The sequence below is a fragment of the Mustela putorius genome, unplaced genomic scaffold, assembly GCF_011764305.1.
Source record: "Mustela putorius furo isolate JIRA1106 unplaced genomic scaffold, ASM1176430v1.1 tig00000281_pilon_pilon_pilon, whole genome shotgun sequence".
Classification (NCBI taxonomy): Eukaryota; Metazoa; Chordata; class Mammalia; order Carnivora; family Mustelidae; genus Mustela; species Mustela putorius.
The window spans coordinates 13,911,278-13,929,485 of NW_025421343.1; the positions used below are offsets into that span (position 1 = coordinate 13,911,278).

Below are 18,208 nucleotides of genomic sequence, written 5' to 3' on the forward strand. Positions count from 1 at the left end.
ATCTTATATGCTTTGAGAGTATTTATCATATATATGCTAAAACTTGCCCTGCTTATTTTGTGTTGTTTCTGATATCTTTTGCTGTTCAGTAACTTCATATTTCATGTAATTAAATCTCCTAATTTTTTAAAGGTTACTTTTAAAATAAAACTACCTACAGGGCGCCTGGGTGGCTCAGTTGATTGTGTCTGCCTTCAGCTCAGGTCATGATCCCAGGGTCCCAGGATTGAGCCCGGCATCAGGCTTCTTGCTCTGCAGGAAGCCTGTTTCTCCTCCTCCCTTTGCCCCTCCCCCACTGCTCGTTCCCTCTCTCTCTCAAATGAATAAATAAAATCTTTAAAAAAAAATTAATTTCATTTCTTAAAAATAAAAATCTACCTACAAACCACAAATGAGCATTTATGTTTAAAAAATACTGTGAAATTTAATAAAGACACAGAGTAGTTGAGAAGATACAGAAATCTAAGGATAGTGAAAACTCTCTGTAACTTCAGAATCTTGCCAAAGTCCTCTTTTCTTAAAAACTGTTTTGTTATAATTGATGTTAACAGTTACATTAAAAGTTTTAAGTTCGTGTCCTTGGGGAATCCTATGTGTTCCCATGTGGGGAAACGCAGCAAAGCCACTTTTTTTTTTTTTTTTAAAGATTTTATTTATTTATTTGACAGAGAGAGAGAGATCACAAGTAGGCAGAGAGGCAGGCAGAGAGGATGGGGGGAAGCAGGCTCCCCGCTAAGCAAAGAGCCTGATGCGGGGCTTGATCCCAGGACCCTGAGACCATGACCTGGGCTGAAGGCAGAGGCTTAACCCACTGAGCAGTCCAGGCACCCCATAAAGCAATGTATTATATGATGAATCCAATCACAGACCCTACCAGCTGCTGGTGAGAGGCAGAGGTGCTCTCCTCTGAGATAGAAACAGCACAGCCGCCTGACCAGAAACACTGGTCCTGGACATGCTCCTGCAGTGGGCAGAACCTACATGGCCCTCTCGGCCTCCCCACAGACAGAGCAGCAGGAGAGCCCCCGGGAGGGCAGAGTACCTGAGAAAAATGGTGGCCTGCTAAGGGAAGAGCTTCAGCTGTGCTCCCAGTGAGCTGGGCAGTCATGTCTCAGGCTGTAGCCAGAGCTGGAGTTAACTGTTACTGGAGTAGCACAAAGAACTAGTTTTTGTTTTAAGGAGCCTATTTAGGGATTTGTTTTTCCTAGTAAGCACAGAATGCTTCAAGATTTACAGAGGTGTTTTAAAGAACATTTTAAATTAGAATTGGATTCATGGTTGGGGGAGCACCTGGGTGGCTCAGTTGGTTAAGTGTCTGCCTTTGGCTCAGCTCATGATCTCAGGGTCCTGGGATCGAGTCCCACACTGGGCTCCCTGCTTGGCAGGAAGCCTGATTCTCCCTCTCCCTCTGCTCCTCCTCTTCTTTCATGCTCTCTCTCTCAAATAAATAAAATCATTAAAAAAAGAGAGAAAGAGAGAATTTGATTTATTGGGAAAACAGAAGAACCTGCCAATCTGTCTACTGCTTACTGGTTGACCACATCTAAGAGTCTAATTCAGTGTCTGCAAATAGTGACCCTACCAGCCCCAGGTATCTGCTACACAATATCTCAGGCCCCCAGTGTAAGAAGTGCCTCACCCCCACTTCTAAATTCCTTGCTTTCCTTTATATACAGAGATTTTGCTTAAAAGTTTAAGAAGCAGGTGGCCTGGGTAGCTCAGTCAGTTTAGTACCCAACTCTTGATCTCAGCTCTGGTCTTGATCTCAGGGTCATGAGTTTAAACTCTGCATTTAAAAAAGGGGGGGGCCACCTGGGGGACTCAGTGGGTTAAGACCTCTGTCTTCAGCTCAGGTCATGATCCCAGGGTCCTGGGATCAAGCCCCGCATCAGGGTCTCTGCTCAGCAGGGAGCCTGCTTCCCCCTCTCTCTTTCTGTCTACCTCTCTGCCTACTTGTGATCTCTGTCAAATAAATAAATAAAATCTTAAAAACAAAAGTTTAAAGATGATCTCCACTGCTTTTAAAAAGGTTATTTTTAAAGACACAGGCTTAGCTATTCAACTCACAAGAAACCAATAATAAAGGCTTTGCCATCCTTCCGGTATCAGCACCAGCTTTGCGGGAAGAGAATTTCTATTGCAGTGAAAGAACTATAGAGGGCACAGAGGTTCTCAAATTAGGCTGCAAAATAAAACTGCCCAGGGGACTTTGAAAATCCCAAAGTACAGACCATAGGAGAGAACAGTTAAATAGAAAGTTTGGGATGGGACCCAAGCATCAACAGAAAACACTGCTCTAGGGGGCAAACTTTACTTACCATCACCTCTAAAGTGATGGTAAAGGTCAAGTCTGACTTGAGCAGCCCAGAGCTAAAAATGTAAAGAACTTTCCAGACCACCAAAGTGCCTTTCACTCTGGAGTCCCAGGATCAGAACACCTTAAATAGTATCTCAGTGATCAAGATGTTAACATGTGGACTATACGAAGGAGATGAGTCACCAAGGGAGAAGCCAAGTAAACACTAAGGGGGCCTTGAAATCAAGATGCAGAACAGCCAACACGCACCGAGCCTGTGATCACTGACTACGTTTCTACACTGGGAGATGCTTCTGGGGATATAATTGAGCCTATGTGAAATTTGTACGGAGGTCTCCCTTTCAACACGGAGACGAACAGTTAACTTTCCATTGCAACAGAAGTACCTTATCTCGGCCCCAGAACCTTGACTGGGGCTCCGAGTACTGAAGGATGTCAAAGGCAGTCTCTTTGATAATAACTGGATTCAAAATCCTGAAGTGTTTCGGCTGTAGTGGGATTTTTTCTGCCACCTGCTTCCAAAAGAAGAGCCGCACCCAAAATGGCTAAGGGAAGAAAGCAAGCAATCATTAGGGGGACTGAATAAAGCTCTCCTGCCATCAGAAGGCGAGCATGCACCCCTGCTAAGCAGCCCAGGAGATGTGGGTGGGACCCCATGTGGGCTGGGGGGCTGCACTCCACAGCACAGTCCCTGAGATGGACGCATCTGATGCCCCCACTCAGAGGAGCAACCCCAAAGGACCTGGTTTACGAAGGTGGCACTGGACAAGGAGAGGAAGGGCAGAACCAGCTCTGGTTTGTTTGGAGAAGATATTCCCCAGGGAACAACCCCAAAAAGCATGTGAACAGGTGAACAGATCTAATTTAAGGGTATTTAAGTGCCATGAGTGTCCCACTTAGATCAGACCCTCCCCCTGCATCCTCCCTCGGCTGACTTGGTCTAGTTCCTAGTTCTGTGAAGTCTCCTGGTAACTGACTGCAAGTCACCTCCCACGTGCTTCATCTTCCAACTAGACCAACTTCTATCCAATGGAAAATCCAGAAGATCATGACAAGCTATATCAGGCTTTGCAGACAAATTCTCCATCAGATGGTGCTTATATGAAAAGTCTAATATATCCTATGAACTTTACAGAAAGCTAGTTTTTATGTGCATCAATAAATGTGACCGTTGACCTCTGAAATTTACTTCAGCATAATGGGTGGGGCGATCATAAAATAATATGATCAATTATTATAACAAACAAAAGGGAATATGGCCGACTTTATGCAGGCCATTTCCTCAACAGCTGCCCCTCTGGAATTCGGTGCATTTCCTCCAACAATCTCTTGGGGAACATTCCTAGAGGTTTTACATATATCCTTTTGAAAATCCGCAATAATGGTTTATATTCATCCCAGTAAATGTAATTTCTGGATTAGCCAAAAGACATGTAAATTCAAACCTGGCGAACAAGGTAGGTGAGCAGTAATAACAATTTTGGTCCAAAACCTGATATTCCCATTAAGTGATGATCACAATTTCCATGTGACTCAATCTTAAATTCTGAAAGTAGTTCTCAAAAAGGAGTACTGACGGTTTCTACAAAGGCAGTAGGTATTAAAAGACAACACAAAAGTATAATTGACCCTTGAGTGACGTGGGGATTACAGGCACCACCATCTCCTCCCTGAGTAGCTGAAATCCACAGAGAACTTCTGACTTTCCAAAAACTTAACTACTAGTAGCCTACTGCTAACCAGAGGCCTTACCGATAATATAAACAGTTAACACATATTTTGGGTATGTATTTTTGTATTCTTACAATAAAGTAAGCTAGAAAAAGGAAAACATTATTAAGAAAATCAAAAGGAAGAGAAAATGCCTCTACAGTACTGCACTGTGTTTATCAAAAACCATCTGTGTACTAGTGGACCCATGCAGTTCAAACCCATGCTGTTCAGGGGTCAACTGTATACATTCCACTGTGTTTGTTTAAAAATAGAAGTCTGTAATTACAGTTAGAGACCCCTCCACTTTTTGTGAAAGAACACTGGAGAGCTGAATTTCTAGTGCTTACCAGGGTTTCGTTTTTTACCATTGCTTGAAGCCAGCTGAAGTCAACACTCTTAAATAAAACAGCAACAAACAAGTCATTGGAATAATATTCAAGGTCAGACAGTGGCGCACCCTCTGGATAAGTCATCCTGATGGTAGTTTTATTACCAACATGCTCCGAATATCCTTCAACTGGTGCACTGTTTAACCTATTTGAATAAAAAAGACAAAGATAGACAAAGCAAGCCATCAACTACTTCATCACATCGGGCATGATCCCTTCCTTGCGTCCCTCGCATGTCTATAGGGCTGGGAGTGAGCTGTGGGTTGGGGGGTAAGGCCTCCCTCCCGCAGCCTCGAGTCCCCGAGGGACACCCACACCTCCTCTATGAATGTCAAGCAATTCCAAATAATCTTGCCATTTTAAGCCCCAACATATTATATTTTGGGCATCAGTAATGTTTCCTTGAAAGCTTCCCGCTGTGCTCAGATATTAAGGGTTCTTGCCAGAATTTCAGAAAGGCAATCAGAAAGCAAACTGAGAAACCAGGCGAGGCAGACCCAAACCACAATTGTAGAGACAGGGTTGGTACCAAGGAGGGCATCAGGCCCAAGTGCATCCTTAGAGCAAGGACTTGGGACACTTAACAACTGTCAGATCAACAAAGGCTCTTCCCAGTGTCATAGTTTTGGAGCAGATTCTAAGAATTCTTTTGAAAGCACCACCACCCACCTAGTTAAAGAGTTTAGTAATCTCACAGTCTGTTTGGTTCTTCCCTTGTATTATCACACTTGTGTTATCACATCCGTATTATCACACCTGGATCTCAGCTTTCTTCTCTATTCTACTGCCCCTTCTTCTAGATCTGATACCTACCTACCTCTGGATTATCAAAAGATATTATTACACAGGAGACCAAATGAAAGGCATGCCCCTGAGGCAGTTATCCACCCCACCCCACCTTTCCTTTTAATTTTTATTTTAATATTACTTTTTAAAATTAATTTATTTATTTGACAGAGAGAGACACACAGGGAGAAGGGGAACACAAGCAGGGTGAGTGAGAGAGGGAGAAGCAGGCTTCCCACTGAGCAGGGAGCCCGATGTGGGACTCGATCCCAGGGCCCTGGGATCATGACCTGAGCCGAAGGCAGATGCTCAACAACTGAGCCAAGCAGGCGCCCCTCTTCTTTTTTAAAATAAAGGACATTATATAAGTACATATATAGAACCTGTATTTTTTCGGTGTTCATTTCCTAATTCTGCATACTGTTCTGTGGTTCTGTAGTTCTAGAATAGAATGTCTTTATTCTTAGGAAATGCATATGGATTTATTTAGGGATAAAGGGGCTTGATACTTGCAACTGACTATCAAAGGTTTCAGAAAAGGATAATAGTATAGATAGAGAGAAAATCATAAAGCACTGTGATAAAGTTACCAGCTGGATAATGTGGGGGGAAGGGTGAATGGAAGGGTCTTTGTACTATTCCTGCAACTTTTCTGTTAAATTTGGAATTGTTTTAAACCTAAAGGTTACTCCCTCACAACATGCAGCTTCTTAACTGATATTCTCCCTCATAATCAGGCTAAGCCACCATGTCTCTGTCCCCGGCACTCAGTGGCCTCCCAGTGGCCACGTATGAAGTCCACACTCCCTAGTCTGGTAACATGTGGGCCACCACTGGTCAGGCTACCCTCCTGGCCCTTGCCCACTCTCTCAGCTCCACTCTCCTTGGAGAGAGCAAAGTAGTGTCTCTCACGTCAGGCAGGGCCTGGAGTCTAGCAATGATGCGGGCACGTAAAGGTAGAGCAGCTAGGAGAGATCACCGGGACCCGAGTCAGCTGACCCCCCAGGACTGCTAAGGAGCAGAACCACAGGCGGTCTGCAGGGCCCCAAGACGAATTTAACCCCTTTAAAGGGGGAGGACTTTGGCAGCAAACTATCAGACGCCTCAGGCCTGACCCCGCTCTATCTGACCACTTAAAAAAGGTAACTGCCACTGAAGGCTCCGCCTGACTGATGTCTGAGCAGAACCGAGCGCCTTCCCTGCTGGAACATCGGAAGAAGGGAGTGCCCAGAGCTGAGCTGGACGTGACCGAGGCCTTATCTCAACCGCGCGCCCACAGACCGACTTCACATTTGGTTCCTTCACTCCCTGTGCCCTTCTGTTTACCTTGTTTTTTGTGTGGCTTGTCTGTATGCTCCGTCAGAAGCCAAGTTTAATCACATGGTGAACAGTCATTTGAGTTTGGAATCCTGAACCTGCTTTCTGACAGTGATTTAACTTTGCTCTATGACTGAATAAAGCCGACACAGTGGAAAGACACACTCATGTGTGCGCCTTCCCGGCGTGCTGGGAACACTCCTCCTGCCAGGGTGAGGCTCCAACTCACCTTCGCCCTGCCTGCCTCCTCCCTGAAGCACCCAATCCCACTGCTTTGCAGGGCCCCCTGCCTTCCCCCGCCACATCCCTCTTCTAGCCCAGAGTGCGCACCGTTGGCCCCCCCAGGTTGTCTCCTCTCTTCCCATATGAGTCACACACGGTGGGGGAGCACAGGGCCCTGTCTGCCGGCACACACACCTTTCAGCTGCGCGCACGGGGCCCGGGATTAGGTGCTGAAAGCCTCTGACCGTGCGTCTGGACGGCTGGCATCTGGCCTGGACCCTGGGCCCTCTAGTGCCTCAGTGTCCTCACCGGTGACACTAACAGTGATAGCTTCACGGAGGAATGAGAAGCTCTAAAGCACGTGACACAGTGTCTGGCCCACGGAAAGCAACCAGCGCAAGGCAGCGGTTACCGCCTTCTTTAACCCAACCTTTACAGTCCTCAAAGCCCAACCCCACTCCTACTCCCTCACCTCATGCCATGCCTGCTTTCTGACCACTGGGGCCTACCGCAACCCTTTTGCCTTTAAACCAAGGTCTTACCCATTTCCTCCATCTCTTGGCTCTTAACACAGTCTGGTTCTTTCTACAAACACCCTACGGCCCCTGCCCCCTCTTCTTGTGCTCCCTACCTTCGTACACATTCTCCAAAAATAGGTGCTACCATTTATTGAGCAATTAGCCCATGCCCAGTATTAAATGCTTTACACTAAGTTCTAAGTGCTTTACGTCTGTGAACTCATGTTGTCTTCATGGTGAGGCTAGAAAATGCATACTGTTACTGCCTCCAGATGAGGAAACAGAGGCCCAAGACAGGTAAGAAACTTGGAAATCACAGCTACTGGGGACAAAGGCATTACGTGAACACACCATGTCTGAAATGGATCTTGTCATCCTCCTCACTAACCAGAGATTTTCCCCAACTACTTCCATTCCTGACAGCAGTTCCACTAATGCCTAAGAAACCCCAGACTAGAAATCCGGTGGTCCTCTGATGTTAACCAGCAAGCTGCCAGAAAGTCCCATAATTTACTTTTTCAGTATACCCCTTGGAAATGCATTAGTGTCCATTTCCACTTTCTCTGCCTCACAACAGGCCCACACACTGAATGTGTTAACCACAACCTCGAAACCCCCAGCCCTAGCCTTTCCTGCCTTCAAACTCACACATTCGGGCTCAGCAAATCTGATGAAGACCCAGCGGGCACTGTACTCCTGGTTTGGCGCATCCTTCAGATAGAGAGAATTTATTACGACATCTCAAGAACCTTAAAAACATCCAAGCATCTTTAAGATAACAATTCTAAAAATTCTTATAATTATTTCCAAGGAAATAATCAGAGATAAAGACATAAGTTTGAGCTATGTAAGGCATTTTCACAATAACAAAGAAACTGAAAAATTCAAAATATTCCGCAATAGGAGAACTGCCAAATTGCTTACAATAGTCTCATTTAAAGTAATATCAAACACTTGGAAGAGTTAATTTTCCAAGAACTATTTAATGGCCTCAGAAACTGTTCATTATTATATTAAAAAAGCAAACCATTTGGTAAGAATATAAATGTACTCATTAGTCTGTCTATAGAACGAAAGTGGAAAAACCCCAGCAAATTCATAATGGTTGGTTATCTGGGCTCCGAGGGGTTATTTTCTTCCTTATCTTTTTCTAGATTTTTTTAATCTTCAAGAATGAACATATTTTCCTTTTATAAGGGAAACAATTTTTAGCCAGCGAAACCAGAAAGAATCTAGGATGAGTGGAGTTCAGACCATGTGCTTCCTAAGTCCCCACCAGCCCTGCCTTGCAGGGCGCACCCATACGCAGCCCTGCTCCCCAAAGCCAGGCATCCTACCAACTCATCCCCCACACGGTGCACCCCCTCTTGGTCCTGCCTAGCTCAGGCTTCCTCCTGAATCTACCCAGCCTTCCAAACCTCACCTCCTCTGCAAAGGTTCTGCCAAATTAGGGTCAGTGTGGCACAGTGTGGGGCATCCAATCAGTTCGTGTTTCGGGGGCATCCATCATTTCTCAGGCAGTAAGCCCCCTGTGGGCAGGGACTGGTGATCCCTGCATCCTTTCCTGTCGCTGGTGCGACGCGAACCAACAGCAGTGAGGTGGACCCTGGGGGTGAGCGCATGTACCTTATCACAACATCGAACTGGTTCAGGGCGTGGCCCAGCGCTAGTCCGTGGAGGATTCCGCCACTTCCAATAACCACACAACGCCTACAGCTCTTGGCTCGCAAGTGTTCAGGCAGGTCATGCTCAGGCAGTATCTCCAAGAGGGTCTGGACTTGACTGGAGAACTTCCGGAAACCAAAAGGCGGGTCATACTTGTACTCGGCTTCGTTCACCTTGGGGGCCTCCTTCACGAAAGGCGGTAAGTCCGGGCTGTACCTGTGCTCAAACAACCGGGCCATGGACTTCTTCGCGAACTTGGGTCGGCACTCCTTTCGCAAGACTTGCTGAGCGTACTTCTGAGCTCTCTGGAATGAAATCGCATCAGTCTGAGTTGGGAAAACCTCTCAGGCATTAGAAATATCCTCTTACACACTGTGTCCTGTGATGTCTGACAGAGCTCCCTGTTGATTCCTGTCTTTCAGCACAAAATGTCTGCTTTTTCGAGTTAACTGATGCTCAGAGATGGAAAGAAATAACCTGGGAGAGTCACAGGACAGGGAGCTAAACTCAACAAGAATCCTTACTTCATTATATAAGGAAAGCACGTCCTCGTACCCCCACTTCCTACCCCTAGCCCAAGCTAGTTCCCCAAATTAATTTGGGGTGAGATAACATACTTTGAAGCATCTCATGTTTTATAAAACCTGTCACATGCTACCACAGCGATGAACCTTGAGAACGTTATACTAAGTGAAATAAGCCAGTCACAAAAGGACTGATTCCACTTACAAATTCTAAAGTACCAGAATTTGTAGAAACAGAAAGTAGACTGATGGTTATCAGGGACAGGGAGCGGGGGGTAGGCGCAAATGGGGAAATACTGTTTGATGGGTCCACAGTTTCGATTCTGCAAGCTGCTAGAAATCCATTCCATGGCAATGTGAACACACTTAACAGGGCCGAACTGGATGTTAAAAAATGGTTGAGATGGTAAGTTTTATTATTATTTTTTAACCACAATTTGATAAAATTTTATATTTCAGGCTCTTATCTAGCAGAAAGAGAAACAGGCTGATTTATCAGTTGGGCAATGAGCTTCATAGAGTCTGGAATGCAAGTTATTCTAAATGTAATCAGGGCACAATGTCATGTCAACATAGAAGTGGTCTCGATTTTGTACATGAATTTCCCTGCACGTTAATGCTTTGCCTCCATAAGGAATGACCGCTGAAGGCCAAGTACAGTCGCCCAGCTGAACGAAGCACCCTGCGACGGGACATGGTCCAAAGGCCCACTCACCCCAGGGCTTCCTCCTGCCTCAGTCTAGCCAGATGCTGCCTCGCAACCGCCTGGCTGGAAGTTCTCCCCCTCATTACTGTGCCTTTTGTCCTTTTCTCCACATTCAGTAGCCTTGGCCCTGCCTTTCCCCTCCTCCCGCCAGGCTACTATCACACACTTACACACCCACACCCACACAACATGCACATGCCCACGCATGCGTGCATGGGTGTATGAAGTCCCAGAGTTCCTGGGGTATTTATTTTTAGGATTGAATGTGTTTTCTAAACTGTGTCTATACTATTATGAGAATGATTATTGTTGCATATTGTTTTAAATATATGCCCCAACTATGTTTTTTTCTCAAAGTTTTATTAGTTCTATTGTCTGGTTCCTATATAATAAATATTTTTGGAGGAAAACATCTATCTTATTATAGCAGAAGGCCCCCTGCTCCTCCCTTTTTGAGTTACAGCTTCAAAGAGTTATCAGTACCTGGGAAGAGCACACAGTCTGCATCTTGAGGATGTGGTCCCGTTTCTGGAAAGGGGAAATGATATTCTCTGGGCACAGAAGATGCTGCAGACACTACACATGGTCACAGTCATGGTCATGGTCTCCCATTACTGACTCTCCCACACCTTACAGTATGGTCGTTAGCCTCCCACACCTTACAGTATGGTCGTTAGCCTCTCACTCTGTGGGCTCAAGGTGGCATAACCAGTAAGAGGGCTGCGCTGGTGCTCTAACCTGGAAGTCTGATGACTTCCCAGATGCCTAAAACCATAGTCTCTGTCTACCCAGAGCAGCAAACACCACCACTAAGAATAAGAGATTAGATACAAATTGGCATCTTCATGAGTATCACCGGGAAAGCTGTGCAAGGACCAGTCGTGACCACGAGCAGCACCAGCAAGGAAGGCCCAGCCCACGTCACTCCGCAGCCCGCAGAGACTCGCCACCCTGTCAGCGGGGGCAGGGTGAACAGAGGGCCACCCACAGGACCCACGTCGGTCTCGAGACTAGAGGCCTAAAGGTTACAACAGCAAGTCTTAGAGAACAAGAGGCTGAATCCTTCGCTGTAGAATGACATGTCAAGCATCTGCTGTTGCAGATCTCCGAGGACAGAAATGAGCATCTGAGAAGGACCCGGAGGAACCCAGAGCAGCTTTGTGATCGGCGCACGACTGGAAAGAGCAGTAGGTGACTGCGCCAGGAAACTGGCCTCGGCTCTCCTGGGCTGCCAAATTTCCTCTTTAGAAGTTTCATTTGGAAGGAGAGAAATTTCATTCCATTTCCATTCTGGCAAAGAGCTCCATTTCAGGCTTCAAATTTAATTTTCTAGGCTAGGAGAAGAGCACAAGGCTTGGTAAGCACCCTCCGACCGTGACTCTCTCACAGCAGCTTGCAACACAACAATCCCAGGAGGAATGAATGTTCGAAAGGCCACTGGAACCATCTACAGTGACAGAAGTTCTTTTTCTCCTTCTGTTTCATCTCATCTAGAGACGTGTTAGAAGCCCTGAGAAAGCCCTGGGGATCGTTTCTTCTAATGAGAAGCTGGTCCAGCCTCTCTCTTGCCTCCTCCATGCTTCAAGGGGCAGCCTGGGGAGGAGAAGCGTTTCTCGAGGAGCCATGACAAAGAAAGGACTGTGACCTTCCTCTTCCTCCTGCTACAGAAAGCTCCAAAGCTGGGAGCCAAAGCAGGCCAGAGAGGAAGGACGTGGAGAGGTCTAGGTGGCATTCGTCCAGGGTGAGGGCCACAGTGGGGGTGCAGAGAACCGGAGGCTCTCGCAAAGATACAGGAACTCCTACTCCTCTCAAACCAAGGCATGGAAATGAGGGCTTCGGTTTTTACAAGTCTTCCAGGCTGAGCTCACTGGCCACCCACAACTAAGACTAAACAAACGGCTGGTAGTTCCAGTTGTCAGTGAGGTGGCCATCTGCCACAGGAGACCATGATGTGAAAATTCACTGAAGGGTATTTAAAAAAATCAAAGTAATTTTCCTCAACAAAGTCTCCACTTTTGTTTCTACTGCATACTTTTGAGGACAATACTTCTCAAAAATATAAGTAAATGGCATAATTCTTTGTAAAAGGCAATGTTCTCTTTTCTTTCTTTACATCTGGGACAGGGCACAGCACTGAGATTGAAGCAGAGTTTGGGGGCTGGAGCTAACCAAACCCGGTGGGAGTCCAACTCAGCCACAAACCACGTGAATGTAAGCCATGAGTTACCTCATGAAACTTTCAGTTCCTGTCTGGAAAAGGCTGGTCCTTCTCTCCTCCTCACCAGGCCACTCTGTGCCCCCGGTATTACATGTGAAGACTGGAGTACCATTATAGAACAGCAACCATGGGCAAAGCCACTGCCACCCTCAACTCACGTTAGTCATCTGGAACCTTCCGCTGGCTACCAGCAGGGCAGAATCTGAATAACCAAGCCACAGAAAGAACACCACAGTTACAACTCAAGCAGTCAGTGGCAGCCAGGGACTGGTTGCTGAGGGTGGGGACAGAGAACAACAGGTGAGCAAACTCACTCGGGTGACAGAATGTTCTAGAATTGGACTGGGGTGAGGGTGATGTAACCGTGTAAATGCACGGATGCTATAAAACTGTATGCTTAAGAGGAATAAATCTTATGCTGTGTATATTTTGTCACAGTAAATGGTTAGGAAAAAACCATCAGAAGACCTGGATGCTAGATACAGTTCTAGATCTATGAACCAGCAGTGTAACCTTGACTAAAGCATCCAGCCCTAGGTCAAGGCTTCAGTTCCCTCATCTTCGATATTCGAGGATGGTCTGGGGCAAGGGACCAACACTGAGGAGAGGAAAAAAGCGGTCTAGAGGTGCAAGTCCCTGGACTAAAAACTTAGCCCAGGTCACTCTGCTTACCTTAGCTACATGAGTGTAGATCTGCAGAGTCAGAGAGAAGTAAATTTGGCCATAATTAGCTACACAGCAGAAAATGCAGTCCCCTGGGTGGTGTGTGGTTTTTAGCTCTCTGAGAAGAGAGAGGGCCTAGTTCAAACTGTTGCAACCATGCAGCCCAAACCTAGATGGACAGCAATGCGCCCTCGTCTCTCCTCAAACAACTTTTAAATGCAATTTCACATCTGCAATGCGCTTTCAAAGTGTCCAAATCCTGACAGAGACCACTGTCAGTCTTTTTAAAGAAATGGCATGTTAAGGGGCATCTTTTTTTTTTTTTTAAAGATTTTATTTATTTATTTGAGAGAGAGAGAGAGTATGAGAAGGGGGAGGGTCAGAGGGAGAAGCAGACTCCCCGCCAAGCAGGGAGCCCGATGCGGGACTTGATCCCGGGACACCAGGATCATGACGTGAGCTGAAGGCAGTTGCTCAACCAACTGAGCCACCCAGGCACCCTTAAGGGGCATCTTTAAATAGAAAAGACAAAACCCATGACCACCATGACCACACTTCTGCTGCTGTACTAACACAGGCCGGGGCCAGCACAACCAGATCATGCTCAGAAACAAGGGTTAGCAGGGTCCCCGAACACGGCAGGCTGCAGAATATCCTCAACAGAGCCAACGGGGCCTCATGGCTTTGATACCATCTTCTGCTAACCTATATCCCCAACAATTCAAATTTGTCTACTCACTCTCAGTGGGAAAGACCAAACCCCACCAACAGCCTAGAGACACAGTTTTCTTTGTAGGGAGCTCACCCCACCTCACAGCCATTCAAAACGCCAGGACCACTTCCTCTACTCTGGGGACTCGAGAGATGGTTTTTTATTTTGCTTAGTGAAACATGATCTGATATCAAATTTGGAACTGGCTCAGTGTGGCACTCAAGGCCTTTCCCTCTTTGGTCCTGGTTCATTTTCAGTCTTCTACCCTGCTGTTCCCCCACCCCAATCCTCAGCGATATCCAACTCCAGCTGTACGTCTAATCTGCAAAGCCCTGGGGGGCACATGCTTTCTGCACACACTGCTCCCTTGGCCTGGAATGAAGGACAACCTGTCAGGACCACTGTGAAAAGTGGGACATTCTGACAGTGTCAACAATGTGAAAAACCTATAAAAAAGAGTCTTAAGTAAAAAAAAATTTAAAACACCCCTAATCCCACCATGTCATAGCAGGCCTGCCCTTTCTACTTTATTAGTTTCTGAACTGACCAAGGTTTTCAGAAACACGTTGCACTTTTATAACTACCCCCTGAGTCTTTCATCTTTCTCTATAACTACAGGGAACTTTCTACTTTATTCATTTCTGTATTACTTGAAGTTTTGGTGTTATTTTTGTAACTGGAAAAAATAATGATTTTTTGATTTAGAACTGGGTTGATGTAGCCGTCCCTGTGGGCTGCCTACCGGGTCTTCATTTCTCTGCTCCTTCTTACGGAACTGTGGTTTTGTGTGGGAAGCTAACACCCTTTCTCCAGGTAGGTGGTGGGGCCTGGGAGGCTGACCTCAGATACTCCCAATGCCCATCAGATACTCCTGATGCCCTTGTCAGGGACTGGTCAGGAATCCTCACAGCAGCCAATCAGGGAAGGGCACTGGGGGCCCTGACAGGCTGTTATTGGCCCTGCAGTGAACTTAGGTTTTGAAACTGGTGCCATCAGCCTAAATGGAGGACTCCTAATCATGGTTTAGGGGAAAAGGGATGGTGAGATTTTTTTTTTTTTTTTTCTGTCTACTATCCACTGGTGGATATGAGAAGTTGAACAGAAACTATCTGACCTATTCTTTAAAGGGATATCAAACTTAATGTACATTACTGGATTGCTTGTTATTTAACTGTGGATTTTCTATTCCACTGGAGTTCAGAGATCAGGCACCACACCATGGTTCAGTAATATTTCCCCTCTCTCTGGAGTTGAATATACCTAAGTACATATTCTTTAACACAAAATGTTAGTACACAATCCCCACCTCCCAGGGCTTGCTTAAAGGACAAGTGAAAAAGACAGTTAAAATTCTACAGTGTAAGTGTTAGGATTAACGTATAAAAGACAGAGAAGGCTGATCGGATTAAGACTTCTTAGATAAGGTAACTTCTGAGCTGAGAGTTAATGTAAAAGATAAGGAGCAGAGAGGCCACGGGATGGAAAGGGCTCCAGGCAGAGAAGTTAGAACAAACACAGTAAAACATCAGGGAAAGTCTTCTCAACAAATGGTGCCAGAAAAACATCATATCCACATTCAAAAGAAAAAGGCTGACTCCAACTTCACACCATATACAAACTCAGAAAAAATTAAAGACCTACGTTTAAGAGCTAAAACTTTATTATAAAACTTGCAGAAGAAAACACAGGCTTAGGAAATGGATTTCTTAGATATGACATCAAAAGCACAGGGAACAAAAGGAAAAATAAACTGGACCTCACCAAAATTAGAAACTTTTGAGCTTAAAAAAAAAAAGAAAGAACTTTGGTGCTGAAAATGACACCAGCAAGAAAGTGAAAAGACAATTCACAAAATGGGAGAAAATACTCACAAGCCATATTATCTGATTAAGGGACTAGTAGGCAGAATTTTTAGAGAACTCTTACAACTCAGTAATATAAAGACAAATAACCCAATGAAGGACTGGCCAAAGAGCTTGAATGGACATTTCTCCTTAGAAGACATACAAATGGCCAATGAGCGAACACAAAAAAGAAGCTCGTCATTAGTTACCAGGGAAATACAAATCAAAACCAAAAAGAGGAAGAACCAAGGGACTGTGAGGGGATTTAGTGCCTGGAACAGGCAGGGCTGGGACATGGGGCAGCAAAAGGAGTCTGAAGAGACTGGCAGGAACCAAGGCACAAAGAGCCCTAAGACCAGACTTGGGAGTTGATATTAAAGGTAAAGAGAACAAGTTCAGAGTTTGAAACTGGGAAGCACTATATCAGATTTAATTTTTGGAAATACTACTACCCCCATAGTAGGGCATGCCTGGATGCAGAAAGGCAGGTAAGGAGACATGAACCTGGGGCGACAGGTGACAGCAGAGGATGTCAAAGGGCACCTGGAGCAGTATTCCTATTCCCGGAATCCCAGAAACTGTCTGCTTTTATAAACACCATCTACGTTTGCGAATCATTTCTACGTTAGATGAGACAACAAAATGCTTATGAAAACTACTATGTCAAATGGAGTCTGGGAAGTTTCAGAGGAGTCTCAGCGTATAGTTGAGGTTCTGTGTCAAAGGCACTGAGTCGGGGACCAGCACTGAGAGCAGGGAAGAGACCAGATGATTCTTTCCAGCCTGGTACTGGTAAAGTTACAGAGAACCACAGACGCTCGGGGTTGCAAGGGATGATCAGAAAAGCCCATGAACCGCAAACTGTCTGATGCCTGAATTCTATCTACAGGACCAAACTGTTACCCAGCTTTGCTTCAAGAGCTCCGGAGATGCGCCACAAAGGCGGCCCATTAATCCCATCTTCGGATCCTTCGGATCCCTTCCCATCCTTGTCCTTTATGCTTGACTGCCATCTCTGTATCCGTGCGGCTGCCATTAAGGCCACCTGAGCAGACCTGCCTGTCCCGGAGGCCCGCAGCTGCCATGTGCAGGCCGTCTGTCCTTCTGGCTACGCGAACATTCCCATCCCTTCGGAGGCTCCTCGGGGACTTGGTCTCGAGTCTCTTCTCTGGTCATCCTCAGAAGTCATTAGGACTCCTCGGGGAAACTTACGGAGTAATAGGCATAATGATCAGAGCACTTGTCGGAGCTCCGCAGGGACGACAACGGGCAGACCATCCCTGGTCTATTAAAGCAGTGTGCAGGGAGCAGCTGTGGGCAGCCACGGAACAGGCCCTAAACCTGTGAAGTAGATTTCACTGCAGCTGCTGCTACAGCACGTCTTCTCCATCTTGTACTTGTGAAATGGGGCGTTGGACCCCGGCATGCCAGTGCTCCTGTCTCTCCTCAATTAACCCAGTCTCGAGAGTGATTATCTTTGCAGTCAGTCAGATGGTCCACAGTGTGACTAATTAAACGGACGGGAGAAAGAGGCCACAAAGAGAACGTGGACAAGCACCGTGAGGAGAAGAGTTCATGGCTATCAGGACGTCTGCAAGGCCAGCCGGAGAGGGAGGCGGGAGGCCCAAGCTAAGGCAGAGGACACATCCTGGCCCAGCAGCATGGATGAGCTGATGCTGGTGGGATGGAGAGAGTTGGCCAGCCTCCGGGGACAGCCCAGCAGGGGACGGCAGGCTCTGGGACACACCACAGCTCCTCAGAGCCACACCACGCATTTATTAGTCACCCTCATCTTGTTTTCTTGTTTCTCCATGCCTGTCTCACAGAATAGGACAGGCACTTTGCAGGACATAAAGATGGAAGAAAAAATGCATTTCTAAAAACCCAGACTAGAAAAAGAGCTCCGTGCACATTATCTTATTCAACTTTGGGGACTGTCCTGTCCCACACATGTTGTTGTCCACATTTCAGCACTGAGAAAACTGGGACTCAAAACAATTAAGTAACTTTGCCCAAGGTCTTGTCTTTGACTAAATGGCATTCAGACTCGAAACTAGGTCAAAAATGCAAGGTCCCACCTCTCTGCATCAGCCTACCTGTAACTTCTGGCTCCTTTCTGTGGACCTCCCCTACCGGGGCAGAGAGCAGCCAGCAGGAGCTCAGACTCTGAGGGGCGCTGCGGAGTCCAAGGCCCAACTCCACCACTGGCCGGTGAGGATAACCTTAAACAGGCCGCTTACTCTCCCTGCTCTTCCATCGCCTGAGCTGGGAGGTCAGGATAGTTCCCAGTATGAGGGTTAAATGCGGTTATATTGCTGAAGCACTTCTAAAACAGTTAGACAGTGCACACTAAACTAGATGAACTGAACTGGTTAACTAAATTGGTTAACTGAACTGGTTTACTAAACTTCAGTAAACTGAAGTTCACTAGATGTGAACTTGGGCAAGCAGCTTAAGCTCCCAGCCTTCATCTGTCAGAGGGTGAGAATACGGGGACATGTCCTCGTCGTGATGACAGTAAAGCGCCCGCACACGTTGGCCTCCTTATTGCCTTCCTACCTGACTTCAGAGCCTCTCTTCTTTCATCCAGGATGGAACCTATTGCATCATCTAA

The 18,208-nt window shown here is 46.3% G+C and overlaps 1 protein-coding gene across 9 annotated transcripts in view; it reads right to left on the reverse strand.

Moving 5' to 3' along the window:
• Nucleotides 1-18,208, reverse strand: part of ST3GAL5 (ST3 beta-galactoside alpha-2,3-sialyltransferase 5) — a 54,524-nt gene that overhangs the window by 8,110 nt on the left and 28,206 nt on the right. For 3 of the 9 annotated variants that reach the window (XM_045079100.1, XM_045079099.1, XM_045079104.1), the window contains 4 exons: nt 8,889-9,232; nt 7,911-7,973; nt 4,378-4,564; nt 2,704-2,862 (listed from right to left, as the gene is read on the reverse strand). In XM_045079100.1, coding sequence (XP_044935035.1) covers nt 2,704-2,862; nt 4,378-4,564; nt 7,911-7,973; nt 8,889-9,232 — 753 coding nt within the window. The other 6 variants (XM_045079103.1, XM_045079101.1, XM_045079105.1 and 3 more) reach the window with 5 other exon arrangements.